The sequence below is a fragment of the Onychomys torridus genome, chromosome 13, assembly GCF_903995425.1.
Source record: "Onychomys torridus chromosome 13, mOncTor1.1, whole genome shotgun sequence".
In the NCBI taxonomy this organism is placed as follows: Eukaryota; Metazoa; Chordata; class Mammalia; order Rodentia; family Cricetidae; genus Onychomys; species Onychomys torridus.
In genome coordinates, this window is record NC_050455.1 from 51,751,024 (window position 1) to 51,774,252 (window position 23,229).

The 23,229-nt window shown below is 44.5% G+C and overlaps 1 protein-coding gene across 3 annotated transcripts in view; it reads right to left on the reverse strand.

The window, feature by feature from the left end:
- Positions 1 to 21,799, reverse strand: part of Piezo2 (piezo type mechanosensitive ion channel component 2) — a 376,725-nt gene extending 354,926 nt beyond the window's left edge. For all 3 annotated transcript variants that reach the window (XM_036205320.1, XM_036205319.1, XM_036205318.1), the window contains exon 1: positions 21,051 to 21,799. In XM_036205320.1, the coding sequence (XP_036061213.1) occupies positions 21,051 to 21,114 (64 nt within the window). In that variant the 5' untranslated portion in view covers positions 21,115 to 21,799. The remainder of the gene's footprint in view (positions 1 to 21,050) is intronic.
- Positions 21,800 to 23,229: the final 1,430 nt, after the last annotated feature.

The following is a 23,229-nucleotide window of genomic DNA, read 5'->3' on the forward strand; positions in this document are numbered from 1 at the left end:
GTGTAAAACATAAGGAAGACTTAAGAGTGCATGGTTTTTTTTTTCATTTTCAAGAATGAAAAAGGTGTTGTTAATCACTGCACCATGTCAAAGTCTTCCTTCTTGTGTAATGTTAAATGATTTAGCCACTTAGCAATTGATACATATTCTAAAACATTATGTATATTTAAGTTTTGCTCCTTTAATGAATAAAAAAAGATACACCTTTCAGAGCTCAGGTAAACATATGTAGTATTGTACTTGGCACATATTTGCTGGATGACTGGATGAATGGTATTCCAAGAGGAGATATTTCAACCTGAGCTGCAGTTGAAACTGTGAGTTATTCAACGTGGGCCTGCCTGATGGAGCCACCTTAGATCCAATCATATGACTATTCCTGTTCCTCTGGAGTCATGAAGCTACTTGATAGAATCCTAGAAGGAATGAGGACAATGTCTTAAGCAGTTGCTTCCAAGTTCTTTCTGAATTTGCGATGGTTCTTGAGTCACCATCTTTTGTGTTAGGCTATCTGGTACAATGCCCTATGCGACAGACCAGAATACAAAAATGCCAGCTGAAAACACCTAGAGGGTACAACACCTTACCACACAAATCTCTACAGAAATCATCATAACGGTTAGTTACCTAACCCATAGTAATCCTTTATACGGGTCCCTAGAAGTGGAGGGTCACCTACCCTCACTACCTTCCCTCTGGATCCTGGCAGAGCTTTGCTCAAGTGAAGTTCCAGGAAGAGCCTTTGGAGAGACAAGGAAGTGGTCTTTCCAGGTAGAGAAATCATTAAAAATAATAAATAAATAAGGACCCAAGCCCTTATCGTCCCCTCAGAGTGAATGAACACTTGAATCCAAACACAAAGGCTCAGTTTTAAGCACTGGACTCTGCTAAGAGGCATAGTCAGATTTTCTAATTTAAAAGATCATTCTGGCAGAAATGGAGGAAATAGATTGGGCATTCCAGATGAGAGGCTTTTACTAGACTCGGAGCTAGCACTTGAGAGCAATATATTGGTTGCCAAACGTATCCTGGATTAAAAATGAAAAACTAATATCTTAAGTCCATGTCCTGGCTCACCTCTTCCTGATGTGTGATCACACAAAGTATCTCTTAATTTCTCTGAGTCCTGTAAAGCCTATTTTCTCATTCTGTTTTCTCACGTGTGAATTAAAAAGAAGTATGTTTATTTTACAGAGCATCGGCAGCTAGTAAATAATTCCCCCCTACACACACACACACACACACACACACACACACACACACACACACTGCCCAGCCCTACAGCTTACAGGCATCCAGAAAGGAGGTGGAAAGACTGTGAAATAAGACAGTATCAACCTCAACCTTCTTGAACTTGTCTTGGAAAAGGGTATTAATATCAACATGGTCCGGCACGTACAAGCAGCTCCTTCCAAGTCGTGAGCAACCTCCCAGCAGCACAGTGTTATAACGCTGAACATGATACTTCCACATCTCAAGATGCTCGAGGAAGGAAACAAGTCATTCCTGTCCCATACACAACTGAGTAACTGTTTACCAGACAAGCTGCCTGCTTACTTCCCAGAGCAGCACGTTCCATTAACTTGGGACTGTTCCCTCAACGTACCTGAGGAAACCAAGACACTTTCCATTCTCAGAAAAGGACTGGACTTCAGGGAAGAGCAATCTGACATAAGGAAGTCATGTTGCAACCATCGTGAAAGAAGAAAGGAAGAAACTTCAAAGCAAGAGTTAATAGCTGTCTGCCAGAGAATGAGCCTAGAGCCTAGGAGAGGACCACATTCTAGCCCCAGCCGACTGTAACTTGGGATTCTCTTTCAGCACTGCCAAATTTCCCCAAGTGTTGGAATGTCCCTGCCAGCATTGGCTCTCATCTGCTTGACTGAATGAAGTGGCTAGGAGTGTGGGATAAGATAAGCCAAGAGTCACAGAAGGAGCGTTCTTCACATCCCTGACTCAGGGGCTTCCCATGTAATTCTCACACACAGCTGCAAAGGACAGTATAGCCTCCTGGAAGGTAAGCAGACACGTACATGACCAGCTGCTGTCGGTGTCTATGAGACACGCCTGGTTATTTACCCCAAACGTTTCAGTCAGTATTTATTTTTGAACTTCACTCACACTTTTTTTAAAAAAATTTTAATTTTAGGTATTATGGCTAGGAATAAAACGCAATCCCTGGCGCAGGCTTGTCTGACTTTGACATTACAACACGACATAGTTGTCCTCAAAGCTCATGCTCAAGTGCTATTTGGTCAAGTTGCACAAGCAAATGAAGAAGAAAACATAATGTTTTAAGTTAATTCATGATTTGGGGCTGGGCTGTGGCATCCCATGGCTCTATCTGGCCACACATGGTTGCGCTGTATGAGCTGTGCGTGCAAGTGTCTGCCTGGTATATGCTAATCACACATGTTCTCTTGCTCTGCCACTGAACTACCCCAGAGGCCCTGTACTGCTCTTGAATTTAGTAGTCAAGTGCTTACGACATTGAGCATGGGTAAGGGACAGCTCCATTTTCTCGGTGTCCCTACCCTCTGCAGGGGGCCAGCACAAGAAACTGACCCAAACAGCCGTCTACCCAAACACTGGCCACTCTTGTTTAGAACATCTGTCCCCATGTTTTGATATTCCCAGAGGTGTCAACACTGCTTAGGGGGGGCACAGTTTCATCTACTGAATCATCTCTGATGGTGTTTTGGGAGTTGAGGGGTGCTCTGTCCCTGTCCAGTAGGGCTTGTCCTCTATCTTGTTCTCCAGTAGGATCATGCCATTGTATTACAGCAGACAGAGCTCCTGGAGCCAGTTCTGGGACTGACATCCTACCGTCCCTCAGCCTATCAACAGCCTCTTTCCACACAACAGGAGTGTTTCATCTCATAGCCAGCCTGAGTCTCTGGGTCGCCTTGTCCCATCCCCCACAACACTTCTAACTCCTGCAATGAACATCAGCAGTCACCACCCTGAGCATGACACAGTCTGGACTAAGATTTCTGACAGACAGTCATGTCCAATCCATGGCTTGGGGACTGCAAGTGGTCAATGGTACTTAGGAATTTGGTCATATACAAAATCATGAACTGACTTAAAACAATATAAAACTTTTTGTTATTTTTTTTTTGGGGGGGGGTAACTCAGTTATGCAGTTCTCAAGGCTGAACTTCGTAGATAACAACGTCAAAGGAGCAGACATGCCTGGAACAATCAGAGAGCCAGGCACCATGCTTTATACATCAAATATTGCTTAAATTAAATGACAACCTCACAGCATCTGTATTAAGTAAATGCATACTATGTGCCAGGCACTGTTTAACAGAAAAACACCTGGTACATACATTAGTTAGTTCATTTATTTTTGCAATACTGAAGACCTTGAAGACATGTTGGGCAATTTTTCTACTACCGAAGCCTTACACTGTTTTTAGAACTCTCCGGTTACCCTAAAATTTAGATAGTATTATCACCTCTATTTTGTAAGTGAAAAAAAAAAAACAAAAACCTTCAAAACCTTCAGCCTCAATTAAATGAAGGGGAGAATTGACCAGGAAGGTGCCGTTTTCATTATTGTTACGTGAGCATGAAGGACACTGAATTGAGGAGTTGAGTGTTTACCACTGCCTGGGCCCACATTCGATGTTGTAGACATAGCAAGGGCAGACAAACTGGATTCTAGGAGTCCTGGAACAAGCACATTAGCCTGGGGAAAGAAGAGAAAAGGAAGGCAGACAGCAACAAGCAACCCATAAGTTTGAAGGAAATGAGACAAATGAAGTAGGGTGAGATGTGAGCTGAAGAGGCTGGGACTGTGAGTGATTAGAGTGATTGATATTCAGGTAGTGCAAAGGCAGGCCTGGAAGCTGGGGTGACATTTCAGCAAAAACTCTAGTAGGCTGATTATCAGAACAAACAGAGCAAAAGTCTCCATATCTGAGTCATAAAAGAAATGCAGTGTTTTCTTAGATGCGATGAGAAAATCCTGGAGGTTTTAAGACTTAAGAATGGCACCTGACTTAACTGCCACAAAGATTCCTGAAGCCTGCATTCAGAGGTGAATTACACAGAAAACTAAAAGGGAAACCCTCGGAAGGGACCTGCAGAGTCCAGTGAGAACCCAGGGCCATGACAGTGTGACTCAGTTTAATTCCTGCTGTTTGGTCCATCCATTATTCCTAGATGTAGACATGTCACACTCATCCCACACCCTTACAGGCACTCTATAGTAGTTGAACTGACACCCATCCCAGGCACTTACATTGTTGAATTCACACCCACCCCAGACACTTCCAAGCACCCTACAGATGTTGAATCACACCCATCCCAGGCATGTCCAGGCACTCTACAGTTGTTGGATACCTCCTTCATAAAACAGTCTCTCCCTTTCTGACCAATCTGGTTTTGTTTTGTTTTGTTTTTGTTTTTTGGGTTTTTTTGTTTTTTTGTTTTGTTTTGGTTTTGGTTTTTGGTTTTTTGGGGTTTTTTTGGGTTTTTTTTTGTTTGTTTGTTTGTTTTTTGTTTTTTTGAGACAGGGTTTCTCTGTGTAGCTTTGCACCTTTCCTGGAACTTGCTTGGTAGACCAGGCTGGCCTTGAACTCACAAAGATCCACCTGCCTCTGCCTCCCGATTACTGGGATTAAAGGCATGCACCACCACTGTCTGGCTTGTTTTTTAAGATAAGAAAAAATCATACTAATAAGTCAGCAATCAGGATTAGAAAATGACAAATTTTTTTTTTCCTTCTGATCACTATGACAGTGACAGTCAATCAAAGTCAGTTAGCTTCATATATTCATGCCACGGGAGATTTGGGGCTTTTCTGAAAGACCGTTTCATTGGCCTCCCAGTTAGCCCACAATTCCAGAAGACCAGAGTTTTTCAGTACGTGGTCCTAAAACAGGAGCCTCAAGGGCAACATACGGGACTTCTGTGGTCAGACAGGTTTGAGAAAACAGGGCATGCTTCTTAGAACCTGGTAACCTGGACACTAAGCTTTGATGGTCCTAGTTCATCCAGTATCTACATAAACCCCATGGCAGAGCTCTAGTCAGAACAAGCAGCTGGTGAACAGATTTCAGAGCCCTAGGCCCTGAATGATGAGCCCCGACATGTCTCAAAATGTGTAACTTTTCGCTTCCCACAGTGACTTAAGAGACAGGTCGGGACACTGAGAGCCACAGGTGTTCCCCTCTCCTGTCCCTGTTAAGCCATCATCTCCCTCCCCCAACTCTCATGATACCCTTGAAGCTTCCTAGCCTCTGCACGAATCTAAAAACTCTCAGCCAGGATCCACACATGGGAGAGAACATGCCGTGTTTATCTTTCAGGGGCTGTGTTACCTCACTTAGTATCTTCTCCAGTTCTGTTCATTTCCCTGAAAATGTCTTAATTTCATTTTTCCTTACATACACATAAAGTCCCATTGTGTATATGGACCCACATTCTCATTATCAGTTATCCACTAGTTGACAACGTCAAAGCTAACTCCACTTCTTGGCCCTTGTGAACAGAGCAGCAGGAAGGAAGATAATGTTCAAATACCATTGCAGTAGGACAACACAGAATCCATATGAGCTGTATGTCCAGATGCAGTATAGCGGGGTCATAGGGCAGTTCTAAATTTAGCTTTCTGAGAAACTACCACACTGATTTCCAGAGTGACTGCTTCAGTCCATATTCCCAGCAACAGTCAATGAGGGGTCCCCTCTCTCCACAACCTCACCAGCACTGACTATCGTTTGTTCTCTTCATGACAGCCATTCTGAGGTGAAGTGAAATGTCAAAGTAGTTTTCATTTGTCTTTCTCTGACTGATAAGGATGTTGAACACTTTTTAGAACATTTATTAGCCACTTGTAATTATCCTTTTAAGAACTCTTTGATCAATTTCAGAGCGCAAGTTTTGATTGAGTTGTTTGGGGTTTTTTCCGTATTTTGTGTTTTGATTTCTTTGTATACTCTAGATATCAATCCGCTGTCAGATTTAGAGTTGGCAAAGATTTTCTCCAATGTATTACAGGATGACTCTTCACTAGAGTAACAGTTTGTTGTGATGTACAGAAGCTTTTTAATGTCATTGAGTCCATTTGTCAACTGTTGGTCTTAATTTCTGACTAGAGTCCTATTCAGAAAGTCTTTACTTACATTTGTATTTTAAATTGCACTCCCCTTTTAGCAGTTTCTGAGTTTGGGGTTTTATGTTGAGGTCACTGATCCATTTAGAGTTGATCTTTGTTCAGGATGAGAGATACAGATCTAGCTTAATTTTTCTACATGTGCACATCCAATTTTCACAGCACCACTTTTTTGCAGGGTTATCTTTTCTCCAAAGAATAATTCTAGCGTTACTGTCAAAAAAATCAGATGACATAGTTATATGAACTTATGTCTGGGACCTCTAGAGTTTTACCTACCAGTGGTGAAAATGCTTAAGTGGGAAGGGTGTGGGGATGTTGGGCAGAGGAGAGAATTGGGGTAGGTTAACCAACCTAAGAATCTAGAAAAAGGCAATATGTGGGGGCTAGAATTTTGTAATCTAATTTTTTTGAAGAGTTGTAATGGTACCCTCAGTAGGTAGGTGTATAATACTACTCCAAGAAGCTATGGGTTATTAAATGAAAATTCCAGTACCACTTAAAAGATACCTCGTCATGAGTTGTTAGAGAGGTCCTAGAGCCCCCAAAACAATTCATGCTATTGCCGTCATTCCTGACTACTTGCCAAAACTCAGTTGTAGGACCCTGTGCTAAAGACACCACACATTTTATTTACAGAGTGAAGAGAAATAAAGAGGGAACTGAACTAGAAGCTTCATCTCTGCTGGCTAGCTTTCAAAGTTCCATATGGTGTGAAGCAGGCCTCTGGTCATCACCAGCAGTGGTACCCAGTTTTGTGCCCTGTACGCTATAACACTGACCTGCCAGGCAAGATGTGCCCACCAAGGTAATAGTGGCATGACTGTTAGCAGGGTTACCAACTACTTTCTGCCTGGATTTGAGGCCCACACCACAGGAACTCATACCTGGTACTATAATCCTGGTCAAAAGCTCATGATTGGGGATATTATAGGTCCTAAGGGGAATTATTACTGCTATTATGCTAAACGAACATATTATCAAGCTTCCTTATATCAGTTTTTTTGTTGTTGTTTATACCTACAGATCAATGTTGCTTTCCATTTCAGTCAGAGAAGTTTCTTTATACAATGGGTGGTAGTTAATGCAGAAAGTCTTAACTAGTCAGAGTGCTGGGAATAAATACCTATTGAGTGTTGAGCCCTAAATGGAGCATCTACAGCATACATCTCAGAAGAGGGGACAGAAAGCATCAGAAACTAGAAGACAGAGAGGGGCCCTATGAAATGCTGTCTTCTGGACATGGCATTGACACTGTACTCATGACCTCACAGCAGCAGTGATTATCTATAAGACCTGAACAAGATGGAGCTGGTCAACATTCTATCATTGGTGGTCAGGGGGTTCATGAGGCCCAACCCATAGCTGAGGGGCTATTGGCAGTCAGTGGTTCTTTAGGGAGCAAGAGTCATTTTCTACAGTGGTGTAAGAGATGGTAAACTGCCCATGCCCCAGTAAAGAACCTTTTACCTATGCTCATGTAAGCAATCCTAATTAAACTCAGTAGACAACATATAAAAAAGATATAAGAGAACAGGAGGAGGGGTTGTTGGGAAGGAAGGGAGTAACAGGAGTAGAAGACAAAGAAGAGAGGCAACGGGGTAGATATCACCAAAATATATTATATACACACGTGGACTTGTCAACAAGTTTTTCTTTTAATTTAAGGGAGACATTGAAAATCTATACAAAGGAAAAACACTTCCAAACATTATAAAATTCAGAGTCCTTAACAATAGTTGCTTAGGAGGAATAGCTGACCCAAAGGGACTGATACTGAGCTACACACTCCTGGGTCAGTACTGAGCTACTAGGATCAGCACTAGGCTGTGGACTCCATAGACAGAATTGTATAAACACAGTTTCAAACTGATCCCTCTCTGTGGTTTAACTTTACAGGAGAAAAAAAAAATTAGGCAAGCAAAGCCATCTCTTCTGGTTCCATCAAGGAATAAGGTGACAATGAAGTGTCAATAACTGAAGTGGAAATACACAAATAAGAAATGTAACCATACTTAGAGACTTTCACATTAAGTTTTCCAAAATTGTTCAACTCTTTTGGGGTGGCAGCCAGAAAAGAAACCTAGAAAGCAGGAACATCCAAGGTAAGACAGAGATAGGGATCAAGAAAAAGTCAGGCATGTCTTTCCTTTGACATCTGAAGTAAACAAAAGCAAATGCTATTTAAGGCAAGCGCTGGGCACATGCAGTCTCCCATTACTGCAGGGTTTTGATGACTGCCGGGAAATGTATAGAAATCTCAGGAGGGGGAAGGGACAATTGATTCAGACCGGAGGATGATTTTTAAAAATGATACAAGGAAACAAAACTACTGATGGACTATTCAAACCTCATATAATTACATTTTGATTAAGAAAATACGTTCCATGCATATTTAAACTTACTAAGGGTTGTGACAGTGTGACTCACACTACAGACTCTCCAGTGTTTGCATGGCCAGCATTCTTCCTCCAAAAAGCAGCACTACATTTAAAATACACATTTCGGAACTACATCTAACCTGAAAATCTAAGTAGGGCTATATTGGCTTGAACATCCCAGTGTTGCAATGGTCAAATCATATCTGAGATTCTCTCAGATCAGATTACAAGGGTGTAGAAAGAGGGCTTGCCAGAACATGGAGATGTTCTCTTGTGAATTGGTGTTTTCCTGAGATCTCTACTTCCCTAGGACTGTTCATTAGTAACCTCAAACCCATTTAGCAATAAATAATTTTTAAAGCAGCATCACCTTGGCTCTTGCATAGCTACTTGAATGAGGATTTTACAGATCCATTTATAAAGGGGAGACATTCTGGTTTAGGCTTTTAGTTTCGATGGTCTTGAGTCATGTGGCGTATGCATTACCACCAAAAGTATGCGTACCTTTGCATAAAATCCTCACTTTTGTGTATCTGAGATTCATTCCCCCTATGTAACAGTATTGAATTCCCGATCATCCTGCCTCTCCCTACCAAGGGCTAGGATTACGTGTATATGCCACTGCACCAAGCTTGTATGCAACTTAACAAACTGTAAGGACTGGGTCCCATCCTTTCAAACAAACAATAGGCTTAAAAAAAAAAAAAAACAAAAACTGGTATATCAACACTAGTGTTTAGTGTTTGGTTTGGTTTTGGTTTGCTTATTTGTTTGCAGTTCAGGCTATCAAGGTTAGTCTCTTGCACATGGTAGGCAGGTAGTGTTCTACCACAGAGGTGCATCCTCAGCCCATATGTATGTGTATATGTATATACATTATATGTTTGTGTGTGTAACTGAGACAAGATATACTGTCTAACTCGGGCTAGTCTTGAATCCACTGCTCTCCTACCTCGGCCTCCTAGGTACTGAGACACAACCAGCTGAGTGTGGCTGATAGGAAAACAGCATCAGACATTCCTGACTGAAGTCCAGGGAAGAGCTGGGTGAGGAGAATGTAGTTATAGGCAGCAACACCACCAATGAAAACGCCAATGTGACTCTGAAGAAACACAAGAGCCAAGGTGATGCTGCTTTAAAAATTCTTTATTTCTAAATGGGTTTGAGGTTACTAATGAACAGTCCTAGGGAACTAGAGATCTCAGGAAAACACCGATTCACAAGAGAACATCTCCACATGTTCTGGCAAGCCCTCTTTACACACCCTTGTAATCTGATCAGTAATCCTCTCTCCTGGCTGAAAATGGGTGGCCAGAGCCGTGTGCCACAGCAGGGCTGCCTGGCACGAAAGTGGAAGTATTGGCACCAGCTATGAAGGTTTTGCTGCTTAGCAGCTAGATAGACTTTGGGCATCAAGTCCAATGGAAGAAGTGCAGATGAGCTCAGTGTGCGCAAACGCTTAGATTTAGTTTGAAAGGGGGGAGGGAGGGGGTGGGGCCTTAAAGGACAGAGAGCTCACACTCCAGACACTTCTGCAGAGTCTGTGTGGCCTTCCCAACACTTTTAGGGTGACAGACTTACCTAGCAAAGATCCCAAAACTCTGTGGTGTCATTGTGATGTCACACAGATTAAATCCCGCATGTTACTCAAAAATATCCTTTCTTCATTCAAGTCTTCTTAGATAAGTTTCCCTCTACAAGATCACTCAGCCTCAGTTACTGCTACAGCAGCTTGGTTTTTCTTTGTATAACCCTATCTGTGGATAGTGAAAGTCTTTTTTGTCTGCAAAGATGCATGCTACTGATTTAAATCAAAGGTGTTCCCTGCAGTTTGTTCCACTGTCAGCCACTATTGGTAATGCATAGGCCACATGACTCAAGACCATCAAAACTAAAAGCCTAAACCAGAATGTCTCCCCTTTATAAACGGACCTGTAAAATCCTCCCTCAAGTAGCTACATGATTAAAAATAAATCACCAGCAGTCCCCAGCCTTGCTGTAAGGTCAGTGAAAGTAAGATGGCCCTTAACAGAACAGAACCACTTGAACTGATGCGGAATGGTAATTTCTAGCCACACCCTTCCCATTACAAAGTGCTGGGCAGAAATAATACTGTGAGACTCGTGAACATAATCCACAGATGAAGCCATTGAGGAGCAGGGGACAAAGTCACATGGCTCATTATTAACGAGATCCAGACTTGCTCATTAAAGCACCCAAGCAGGACCCTTCCCCAAGGACTGCATTCCCTCTGTGATGTCAGAGCCAGCTGCAGGGAGCAAGCAGGTGCAGTCTGGGGAAGCAGAGAAAAGAGGTGAGACCATTCAGTCTTGCACGTAACTATAACTCATTTCCATTGTGTTTGGCTTTAACAAAAACACAAATCACCAGTTTTTTTAAAACTTTGCCTTCTTCCTCCTTTTCTCTACCTGCGGCCAAAACTGCTGACCGAAAGGATTTGACCACAAGAGAAAACAGATCGATGCATGTGGATCCAGAAGAGCTGAAAGCATTTTAAAAAAATAATATGCACTTCAAGGATGCTACTCCGGTCAAACTTCACATTATCAGCTGGGTTTTTCCTTCTCTGTCTACTGCACAGCAGGTAGCAAATATTAGTTGCCACCACAATAATATTCTCATTTACGAAAGATACAGAACATAAATTAGCCTGTTGTGAATTTTATAGTCAGGAACTCAGAAACTAATAAGTAGGAGATGCTAGACTATATCTCTATATTCATATTTTGGATATAGGCAAGAGAAAAAAATGAGACTGAGGGTCCACTCGCTTAGAGTCCTTGATGGACTGCTGCCCTGGTATGTCATAATCTTTTCAGTTATTAAAGCTACAACTCAAAAGACGGCCTAAATGTCTGCTACATATTAGGACATTTAATGCTGGGATGCTAACAAGGACTACAAGTCCTTGAACTTGACTGTGCATGAAGGAATAGTTCACAACACTGTGATGAATATGAACAAGGCACTAGGGGAGGCTGTGGGAACCATGTAATGTGTTTTGTCTGGGAGTTTTAAAGAAAGAGAAAAGGATATTACCGTTGCCATATTGTATCCAAGGTAACAATGAACAAAGCCATGGGATCTTCCAATGGATCTTATTGGGAGCGGGTATGGGCCAGCACCAGGCTCAACTTTCAATAGCCCATGTTCTAAACTTTATTTATGCTCTGTAACTGTCATAAATGTTGACTGGAACTCTAAGCTGTCTGCCCAAGAAACTGCATTGCTCTTGGGGACCAGGTCTTCAAACCAGCCAATACATTTCCTTAACTTATAACAATGACTCACTTCAGTCTAGCATATTAAGAGCCATTACATGAAGGCACCATTCAAAGCCCTTGACATTCAGTGCCATCAAAACTTGAATCATTCCTAGGAGCTTAATACTGTTATCTGTGGTGATATATTGTGTACCCTAATAAACTTACCTGGGGTTCAGAGGACAGAGCAGGACACTTGATTAGACATAGAGGCCAGGCAGTGGTGCCACACACCCTTAATCCTATAACTTGGGAGGCAGAGATCCGTCGGATCTCCGTGAGTTCAAGGCCACACTGGGAACAGAGTCTGGCAGTGGTGGCACATGCCTTTAATTCCAGCACTTAAGATCTAATGCTTTTGCTTGGAAAGTACACATGCCTTTAATCCCAGCACTTAAGATCTCATGCCTTTGCTTAGAAAGTACACATGTCTTTAATCCCAGGAGGTGACATGGCTGGGTGGAGAATGGTATATAAGGCACGAGGAGACAGGAATTGAGCAGCAATTCAACTAAGACCCTCAGGGGTGAGGACTCAGAGGCTTTCAGTCTGAGGATTCGTGGAAACAGGATCAGCTGAGGAGTTGGAGAGGTGAGGTTGGCTGTGGCTTGTTCTGTTTCTCTGATCTTTCAGCTTTCACCCCAATATCTGGCTCCATTGCTTTTTTTATTAATAAGACAATTTAGCAATTCATGTTACAGTTATCATCCATTTATTTTGCAGACAAAATATCCAAAGAGCAGAGATGCGCCATAACTTGATTAAGGTCACACATCTGCATGAAAAAGCCAGATGTGAGGTCATACAACCCAGCTTGTTAGCCTATGCAGAATAATTTCAGAGAAATCTGAAATTCTGATATAAGTCAGAAACCATGTGCAATAATGACTCATGTGTTTGATTTCCTGAATGCAGATCCAGCCCTAGGAAAGGTTTGCCACTTTCTCGGTTGAAGGTCTTCATAATGAGCCCCAGTAATATACTGACCCCAATAGTGCCCTGATACATAGATTATCCCATATTCACCTCTTAGACCTCTCTTATCCCACTCATCTGAAGTGCATCCAGGTGTAGAAAGAAAATAACTCACACTGATACGAACAATGAGTAGTCATTTCATCACTGCCCAAACATTTGCCCTTGAAATGAAGAGAGCTGTTTTTCAAAGGTAAGAAAAGCAAAATGCAACTGTAATTGTCTCCCAGCAAGATCCCTCCTAATCCTTTAAACAGTTTTGGATTTGTGAATCACTCATGCCTGGGAACTGGCTGCAGCTCTGACTCTGTTTTGGTGATTCAAAGAAGCTAGACTTCTCACGTGAACAAGACATCCTCCCCTTAATACAGACAAAGTCAAGATTCAGAAGATATCTGTCTAATTCACTTAAAAGACACCATTGTAGACCTCTGTCCCCCATTCCCACTTGCCTCCATTCTCCATCAACAGAAACAATGCACCTGGCGTTCCGTGGCTAAGTGCAGCCTTTTGGCACTGCCTCCTGAACCCAACAGTGCCTGATACAGTGAAGTGCCCCCAACTCAGAGGCAACGACTCCCTCTCTAATTTGTGATGTACAGAAGTACAAGCACTGGATCCTTGATGTAAAACGGGGTCCTATATCTTCCAAGTTTGTTATCTACTCCAGACTTCTTTGTTCCCATTTGAGAGGAACAACGCTAGCTTTAGATAAGCCCTATTACACTGGGAAACCCATTCAGACACAAGGACTCCAGAAGAACAGAAGCAAAAGGGCAGCCTATCAACCAGAGAAAAGAGCCTAGTCAGTAAAGGCAGGAGTGAGTGTTTCTGGGTCTCACAGGACAGCCATATTGAAGGGGGGGAAGATAGCTGTGATCTGCCTGATTTGACTACGGTTCAGGCAAAAGTAGACCTGAGCCCCAAGAGAAGCTACAAATCTGCTCCTCTAAAGAATGGCAACTGGGGGGCTTTGGGTAATTCATGGGTTCTACATCAGCTCTACACATGGTAAAGATAGGTTTGAGGCTCCGCCTGCTGCATGCAGGACTCCCAGAATGCAGAGTAGTTCACACCTGTGGACCAGGATGTAAACAGTGATTGATGGCACACCTAAACAACACTTTTGATCCAGGCACTTGGTGGGTGGGATTTGTGTTTGCCAAGAAGTAGTGACAAAATGTAAATGTGCTGGTCAAGGAGCCAAGAGCCACCTGGATTGCCCACTTGATCTAGAATACGCACACAGCAGAGAAGCCTGTAGGATCGGGGGAATGCTCAGTGTTAGCCAAGATGCAGACTTTCAAGTCTGAAACAACACAGGGGGACGGTCACCTCAGTTTGAGTCACAGAATCAATAACTTCCTAAGGCAAGTCTTGGAATAGTTCTTAAGCCCCAGATGACTGATAGAATCACACCAGCCACTCAACAGCTGAAAACACACACACACACACACACACACACACACACACACACACACACACACACGTGCTTAATTCTTTCTTATAAAATACTTAAGACTTGAAATTCATATACAAGCGCACGCCACCGTGTCCATCCATCACAGAATCCTACTTCCATGCAGGTCTGTCTCCAAAGCAGAATTTTCAAGCCATCAGGTAATAACCGTGAAGCTTTACTATCCTACCACAAAGGGAAGGGAAAGAACTGGTATCACAGAGGAGACATTGGAGATACCTTAAACTGGTAAACTGTGTACTATACTACACTTTGGTTCTAGAATGTTCCCCCACAGGTCTAGATATTGAAGGCTTGGTCCCCAGCCTGTGGAATAACTGGAGGTGCTGAAAGGATACGTTAAGAGGTGGGGCCCTAGTTGGAGGAAGTGAGGTCACTGGGACCATGTCTTTGTGAGGGATACAAGAACCCCGCTCCTCCCTCTCTGTTTCCTAGCCACCATGAAGTGAGCATCATGAGACAGCCCACACATCCTGAAGCCACAGGAACAACTGAACAAGGACAGGAAACAGAAACAAGGTGAGATAGGAAGCTAACTAACACAGTTGCAAAACATCTTGAATTTTTTTTTTTTAAAATGTGTTATGGCTCTGAAATTTTAAAAATAATTTATTAATAGCAAAGGACCAGAGGTGTGGCTCAGGTGGAGTGCATGTTCAGTGGGTGCAGACCTCAGCCTCACAAAATATTGAGCACAAGGCTGAGCAAAACATGTGGGTCCCTTAATCACTGGACAGTTTAGGATGTCTGGAAGTGTTCAGAGCCCCGAGTCAGTGGCTGTCCCCACAGGCTGCTGTATGCTTGGGTCTCCTCTGTTTTATTGTGCCTTGTCATGATGGGTTTGATGACCATGTGGACACTGAGAAATGTAAGAAACACCAATGCTGGTAGCCAAATATTTCTTTTTTCAAAACTTACATTTTTTTAAATGTAGCTGTGTGTACGGGGCCTTCTCCTGTGTGCCTGATTAGGCTAGCAAAGGGTCTGGGGTCCCTTGTAGCTTGAGTTACCAAGGTTGTAAGCCACCTGACGTGGGGGCTGGCAACCAAACTCCAATTCTCTGGAAGAGCAGTAAGTGTGCTGAATCACTGAGCAATTGTTCCCACCCTCCAACCCCTCAAAAAAAAAAACCACATTTTAGCTTCCATCCAAATAGAACATTTTCTTTATTTGCTTGATCCCACATTAATCTGCAAATCTTACAAAATTTAATGTTGTCTAATACATCATACACATAGCATCCTCTTATTGTTACTACTTACTCTTGTCTAAGGTTTATTTTCTTCTTAATTATTTGTGTGTGTGTGTGTGTGTGTGTGTGTGTGTGTGTGTGTGTCAGTGCCCATGGAGTCCAGAAGAGGGTATTGGGTCTCTCTGAAGCTGTATTTACAGGTGGTTGTGAACTGCCCATGTGGGTGCTAGGAACCAAATGCTAGTTCCCTAAAAGATCAGCAAGTGCTCTTAACCACAGAATTATCTCTTCAGCCTCTATTTATTACTCTTAAATGTCTAGATATGCTTATGCTAAGTTCTTCTGAATATTTATGCAAAAAATTATAATAATATACACATTACCACTATGTAACTTCAAAGACCATAAATGAAAGATTCACACTAAAAAAAATAAATAAATAAAATCACATCAAGTAGACTATGAACATACTGCCACGAAGACAAAAATAAACAATAATGATCACAGAGAGAATATACCACTTAATAAGAGGATCAGTATCTAAAACACTACATTACTGTGTTGAGAAAGCCCTGGTTATTTAAGAAACCCTGCCTGTCACAAACACACTAATCTTTGTGGCTTGACAATACAAAGGGGCTATGTTGCTTTGCTCTGAATCCTAGTCTTCCTATGGACTCCCCATGGCCCAGATCACTACCTGCTGGTCTGGGAGTTCTGAGTAGGCAGGCCAGCTCTCCTGACCGGCTTCATGAATGTAATGCAGCATCCTCAGTTTATTAGGCATGACACAGGTGATTCTGCACACTCTCATCCAGAAGGCGGTACTCCCAACTCTAGTTTGTAGGAAGTAAGAGGGGAAAAAGAGTAAAAACAACAAAAATGACCCCAGAATCATAGAGAAAGGGCCACAGGCAGGACATGATCAGCTGGCAACATGTCCTCACCCAAAAGTGAAGTCCAAGACAATATGCTAGTCTCAATCTATGACTAAACACACTTCCTACAAAACAAGGTACCTACACGGAATTCCAGCCCCCACATCTCCAGTGACAGTCACTCATGCTCATCTGAGTTGAAATACTCTCTTCTAGAATTAACTGTAAGTGTCTAAGCCAGTGGATCTCAACCTGTGGGTCTCAACCCATGAGAGATGAATGACCCTTTCACAGAAGTAGCCTGAGACCATTGGAAAACATAGATACTAACATTAAGATTCATAGCAGTAGCAAAATGACGTTATGAAGTAGCAATGAAGATAATTTTATGGCTGAGAGTCACCACAACACGAGGAACTGTATTAAAAGGTCGCAGTGTTATGAAGGTTGAAAATCGTGGATCTAAGCTCTTTTATTTCTAGGAGTAATTAACAGTAATAAACAGGCTGAGAAGATGTGACCAATATCAAAAGTATTTTAAATGCTTTTGATGAATCCTTCAGCAGCTAAAACTCCCTGCCCCTGAGGGCTATGATAGCAGCAATCAGTAGACCAGCACAAATCACATAAAAGGCTCCTAAAGATTTTTTTTTTTTTTAAAAAGCTTCTTTTGTAATTATTGGACTACGTACACTGTGGTTTCAAAATGATATCTAATAGTGAAATTCTGCTATACAAAGAAACATTAACAACCATAGATACACATATATCAAAAGGAGCCCCAAATTTAATCCAGCTGTTAGTTTTTGTCGACTTGACACAAACCTAGACACACCTGGGGAAAGGGATCTGCCTCTATCAGACTGGCTTGTGGCCTTGTCTGTGAAGCATTCTCTTAATGGCTAATTTATGCCTTGTCTGTGAGGTATTTTTGTAATTGCTAATTAATGGAGAAAGGTCCAGCCCACTGTGGGTGGTGCCATCCCCAGAACAGGTGAGCCTGGGCTGTCTAAGAAAGGTAGCTAAGCAAGCCAGTGGGCACAAGACAGTAAGAATTGTTCCTCCATGGTCTCTGATTTAGTTCCTACTTCTAGGTTCTTGTTTTGGGTTCTTGTCTTGACTTCCTTCTATGACAGATTTTAACCTATAAGCCAAATAAACCCTTTCCTCCTCCAAGTTGTATTTGGTCATGGAGTTTATCACAGTACCAGAAACCAAAGCAGGCCACATCCCAATCCCTCCTAATCTTGGGATAACCTCAAGTCATCTACCTCGAGATAAGTGAGAAGGCTAAAGTATAGCACAGAACTTCAGCACTTAGAATATGCAAGGCCCTGGAAACAGTCTTCAGTACCAGAAGGAAAATAAAAGGCCTAAGTTGGAAATTGGAATCATACTGAAAGAAAATAAGCATAAAATATGTATGTAAAGGACTCATCAGTGCTCAGCTATTACTACAATTACTATAGATTGCTATTATAGAAGAGTTTTGTTGTTCTTTTTATGTTATGCATATAAAAGAAATCAAGTGGCTAGCAAGTGGTCATAGATTATTCTGGAAATATCTGACATGTCCAGTGACTATGGAGATGGACACATCTATCAACAGATGTTCATTGTGGATGGCAAACAGCATATTCTAGTATAGTTTGGTTTATTTGCTAACATACAACACCTGCACACAAGAAACTCATCTCACTTACCACTTTCCTTTTAATTCCTTCAATTAAAAAAAAATAAAAACTTAAGCATTGGGCTAAACACAAAGGCAGTTCATTTTCAATATCACTCATTAATTGAAAAGAGTAGGGCACTTTTACAGGAAAATGTCAACATCCTGTGAAAGAAAAAGGTTTAACGGAAATATATGTGAGTGTCTATAAAGGCTTGGCTTTGAAGGCTGCCTTGCCCAGGTATAAAAATAGATGGAGAAAATGCAAAATCGATTCTAATGGCAAGCAGGTCACTGTGCTCTCCATACCCAGGATATTAGGGAAATCTGAACATTTGATTTAGTGGCACCTTGGGAACAAGTAGACCTAAAACCCCTCAATAACCTTGAAAATCTCGATTTCCTGTAGAAGGAAACCAAGTGTTGAAATGAGGTGATTTCTACCAATTTTCCTAACAGTGTAGTGAGTCAAGGTACCATGCATCTCAGATCATCTTTCCTAAATAACAGCCAATGAGCAAGGGATTCATGGTGTGAGCCTCCCCAGAAGCTCTTCCCTCTCCATCAAGGGACTTCTCTTCCCTCTTTCAACATTACACTTTGGGAGGCTGGCAGAAGTCACACACAATAAGCTGAGCCGAGGGCACCAATACCTAATACCAAACACACACATACACACACACACACACACACACACACACACACACAGGTTAATTCATATCATCTCATACTCTTACACAACACATATCCACGTGTATTCACACACTAAGCATAAACTCTTACATACTCATATATCCACAGTACATCATCATGCTCCCACATCTCCTTAATTTATAGAGGTGTGGGAGTGGAAAGAGTAAAACAGAGGAGGTGCCCCCCATAGTCCCCTGGGCTGAGTCAGCTGTCCAGGAAACTTGCAAGGAAGTGGGGTGGGGCCAGGGATCCTATTCCTGTGGCCCTGCAAGTCCAGCTCCTCCCAAGAAAGTCTCAACTTCAGAGCAGACTCCATCTGCATCCTGAGATGGCTCCAACCCCTTGGCTCAAGCTTGTACACGTCGGCTTGCAGGGAGGGGCTGTGGAAGTAATAGGCATGATGGAGCCAGGACCACAGCTTTGCCCCAGGCCCGCTGGAGCCTCTGGACTATAGTACTTTCCTCTGCACGACTGAGTGCATTTGTCCTTCTAAAGGGTTTCAGTAGTGCATCATCGGTGTCTAGAGGGAATGCTTCTACACGGCCTCTGTGACTTGGAGAAAGGGGAGCAGTGAGCTGAGTCCTACAGAAACCCCAACCCTCAATAAGATGACAGTCAGTCAAGGGACCATTCCCTGCTGTCATTTCACACAGTGGACCCAGATGGCTGTAGGTGGCCACCTGTTTAATTCTTCCAACAGTCACTGCAAAACTGCTATCCCAGGCAAGGGCTTAGACAACCCAGAGCAGTAGGTGAAGACAGAGATGGAGTTGGGGGTGTGCATGGGGAGGAGTGCTTCTGACCCAAGGAGCCTCCTCTTAACAAACTAAAAGTGCCTGGTGAACTTGAGACCTAACTTACTTCCGATGAACAATGAACAAACCCAACCAGTAAGGTGCTAGCTAGGTACATCGAGACAGGAGACAAAGACAGTGGCACCACCTGTGTGCCATGCTCCTAAAGAAACCTTTTCAAAATTGCTTTCGAAACTAGTAGAGAGAGACGTTCACGTGGTCTTTCAGGAAGCCGCACTCCTCCAGCATACCAGAACAATGATGACTGCCCAAACAGCCCTGCTTGGAACCTAGATATTCATAGTCCAGGTCAATGCCAGCCTGTCGGCCTGGTTGCTTCTCCTCTCGAAGCACCTGATGCTATGCCTTTCTGCTTACTCCCCCCACCCCCAGAGCCCTGGTTTCTGGCACCAAAGTCTTCCAGAGGCTTCTGGCTAAAGTAACAACTCATGCAGACATCCAAACTCCAGAACTCCCTTTCAATGACCTGAACAGATAATACATTTAGCATCAATGTATTCCCAGTCCTCTAACTCTTGTCAAAATACAAAACAAACCCAACAAACAAACAAAAAACAGTTGCCTTTTGTGGGAAGGCAAGGATCTCTTTGTAAACACAACTTGGTCTTGTATTATGTTTTCTAGCTCTGGTGGGGATAGAGAGAAAGCCCAGCTTTGGAGTTCTGTCATGTTTAGCACAGAATTGAACGTGACACTAAGTGCAAAAGCTTGCAGACTCCTGCCCTCTTACAGCTGCAGTGATCTTCAGACCTGACACCTTCTCCTAACTCCCCAGAGACACCCTAGGAGAGGGAGGTGCTCCTTGGAACAATCACCAAGGCTCCCCAAGGGACTTTCTTAGTCTGGTCTGTCCCGATGAGTGACTTTAGATCCCATTTTCCAATCCTTTAAACATCTGGAAAAAGCTGGCAGGCAACTGCGGGGTTGGGTCTGGTGGTGCTCTACAGCCTCAGTATCCAGCCCCTTTGTTGTAAATAGAGGCTGTTGTGGAGGTATAGAGAATCATCAAGGCAGCTCCTCCTGCCTGGTGTCTCCTTTTCTTTTTACTACTATTGGAATCGTTCACTTCTTCCTATTTGGTGGCTGGAGGAGAGATGTCCTGAGCCCCTTCTGGTTGCACAATGTGCTGAGCGTCTGGCGACACTCGGAGAGAGGGTGATGATGCTGGTGCTGGAGCTGATGTGATGGTGCTGGTGGTGCTGGTGGGTAGTGCTCTATCAAAGTTCCGTGGTTTGTCTACAATCACTTCCCAGCCCCACCATCATCCTTTATACACACGTCAGGACTCTTCTTGTACAGGAAGTCCACGAGAGACTAAATTCAACTGAACGGGTCCCCACAGAGTGCCAAACCTGGCTACCCCAACTGTCTAAAAAAGACCCTGATCCTGCGCCCTAGATCGCCAAGTTAGAGCGCAGGGCTGTCACACTCCAGACAACGCGTATCTGAAGCCTCTGCCACACAGACTGCGCAGCCGGCTCTCAGAACCGAACCCCAGAGCTCTGGACCCCCACCGGCTTCTTTAGTCACCTCTGTGAGCACACCACACTCACCTACTGCCAGGCAGATGGGGAGCAGCAGCCTGAAGACCAGTCCGCACACCACTTCCGAAGCCATCGTGTCGTGGGTCCTTGCTAGTCCGAGCAGTGGGGTGAAGCTCGGGGGTCCCTAGAGTTGGGATGTCAGGCCCATGCCTGCCTAGGGCCTCGTGAGGCCGGCGGCTCGAAGCCACCCTGGCATCGCCTCGGCTGGCGCGGCGCTCTTCGCCCCGAGGGCGCGCTCGACGGGCCGGACCCGCGGCTCACGGGGCTCTCGGCAGCCACCTAACCAGGCGCCCGAGCCCCTGCGGCCCGCCCATGAATTGTGCAATCCAGCCGCAGCTGCTTCAGGGGTCGTCTGGGAAAGAGCCAAGGGAGGGACACTCTGGGAGTGGTGAGGGATGGGGGCGGCGAGGAGAGGGGATGAAGGAATCTAGCTGTCCTCTGCCTACTCAGGAGGCGCCGTTCAAGGATGGCCAGGAGTTTCTAGCCGAGTCCCTCCGAAGCCAGCGTGTCTGGGCGGCGCAGCCGGGTCTCCGATGTCCACCCGGACTGCGGCGCTCCGGGTGCGCTCAAGACGGCCCGGCGCTCTGGAAGCCGTGTCCTGGGCCTCGGGGCGGATCGCTGAGCCGCTGCTCCGCTCAGCCTCAGCGCCTCTCAGGCTCAGAGCCCCCCAGCTTCAGGCCAGGGAGAGCCCGGAGCCAGCTGCGGGGCGCGCAGAACCATTCCCGACACGCCGGGGTCGCGCTGCCAGCCTGCGGGGATGCGAGTCCAATCCTCACCGCGAGGAACCGCGCGAGCCTGGACAGGAACCAAGACCCAGTCACGCAGTGCGCGGCGCCACGGCCGCGACTTCGGTGAGAAAACAAAGCCCAGGAACCGTGCAGATACCCCCGCGTCCCCAACCCGCAGCGGAGCAGCTTCTCCGGAGCCACGCAGCCCCGGCTCCCCGGAGGGCGCGCGCTTCTCCTCCTTCAATGAAACTTTGCAAACGCTCACTCCCGGACCGGCGTGTCCCTGGGCCAATGGGAAGGCAGCTCCGAGGGGCGCCGAGCCCGCCCCTGCGTGCCTGGAGAAGTAGGCGCAGCTCGCCGGCGTGGGGCGCGTCCCCGCAGCACCCTGCGCTCAGCAGGAGGCCCCGCCGGGTGGGCTGTGTGGTCTTGGCTCGCACTGGACTAGCGCTGGAAGCCACTGCAGCTGCTGGCCTCGCAAACCAGCAGCTCTTGACACTGTCGCTGCATGTGCGTCTTGCCATCCCATCCTCACGCAGTGGCCATGAGCCTAATACTTAACACCTAAGGGAAAATGTACAAGCCTGGCGAAAATAGCTAAGAGCTTGGATGCCTTGGCGGATATATCACCTCTACTATGTTTACACTACTCACTGCTGTTGATCTAGAACCCAGATTCATCCAGAACCTTGCCCACGTCTAATCTAATGAGAAGTTGCCTCTCTGAACAGGTTCTGGGTAATCTTGGGTCTTTTTTCAAAGTGAGCGTGGAGATTCAGATTTGCACCTATGTTGGGAACTTCAGGGAACTATCGTTTTTATCATGACTTTGTTTCTTGCTTATTGGTATTCTCAAAAGAATACCATTCATAGGCTGGAGCTCGGAATGTTCTAATAGCTCCACCTTCTTGCTTTATAGACAAGACCTAGTTAAATCTGGTCCTAGATGGGAGACTCCTGTGTGACCTAGTCTCTGGTTTCACATTTAAGAAGGAGTCTTTGCTGCGTGCACTGGAGAGCTCTCGGGACCAGGAGAGAGGTGATCATGGATACGAATATATTGGATTGAGGACCTCCCAGGACTGTCAGATCCCAGTGGTAGGAAGCATTTGACTTCCTCTCCCCAGCAGCACCCAGGGCTTGTGGTGGTTGTAAAGGTTGCAAGGGTCACTATTTTTGAGATGCCTACACAGAGACTCAGCAGGGCCGGCAGAGGGTCTTACCAAATCCACTTCCTGCTTTCTCCACCACATTGAGTACCAACTAGACTTCCCACATCTGCCCTGAAGAGCAAGTTCCAGGGTTCTAGACAATGTCTGATAGAAGTACTCCATCCTGGCTACAGCTGGAACTGCCTGGAGCTTTGTGAAAATCCTAATCGGCATCTCCACACTCCCAGAAAACCCTGACTTCATTAGTCTGGTATGGGTCCATACTACATACAGTTTTAAAGCTCTCAGGTG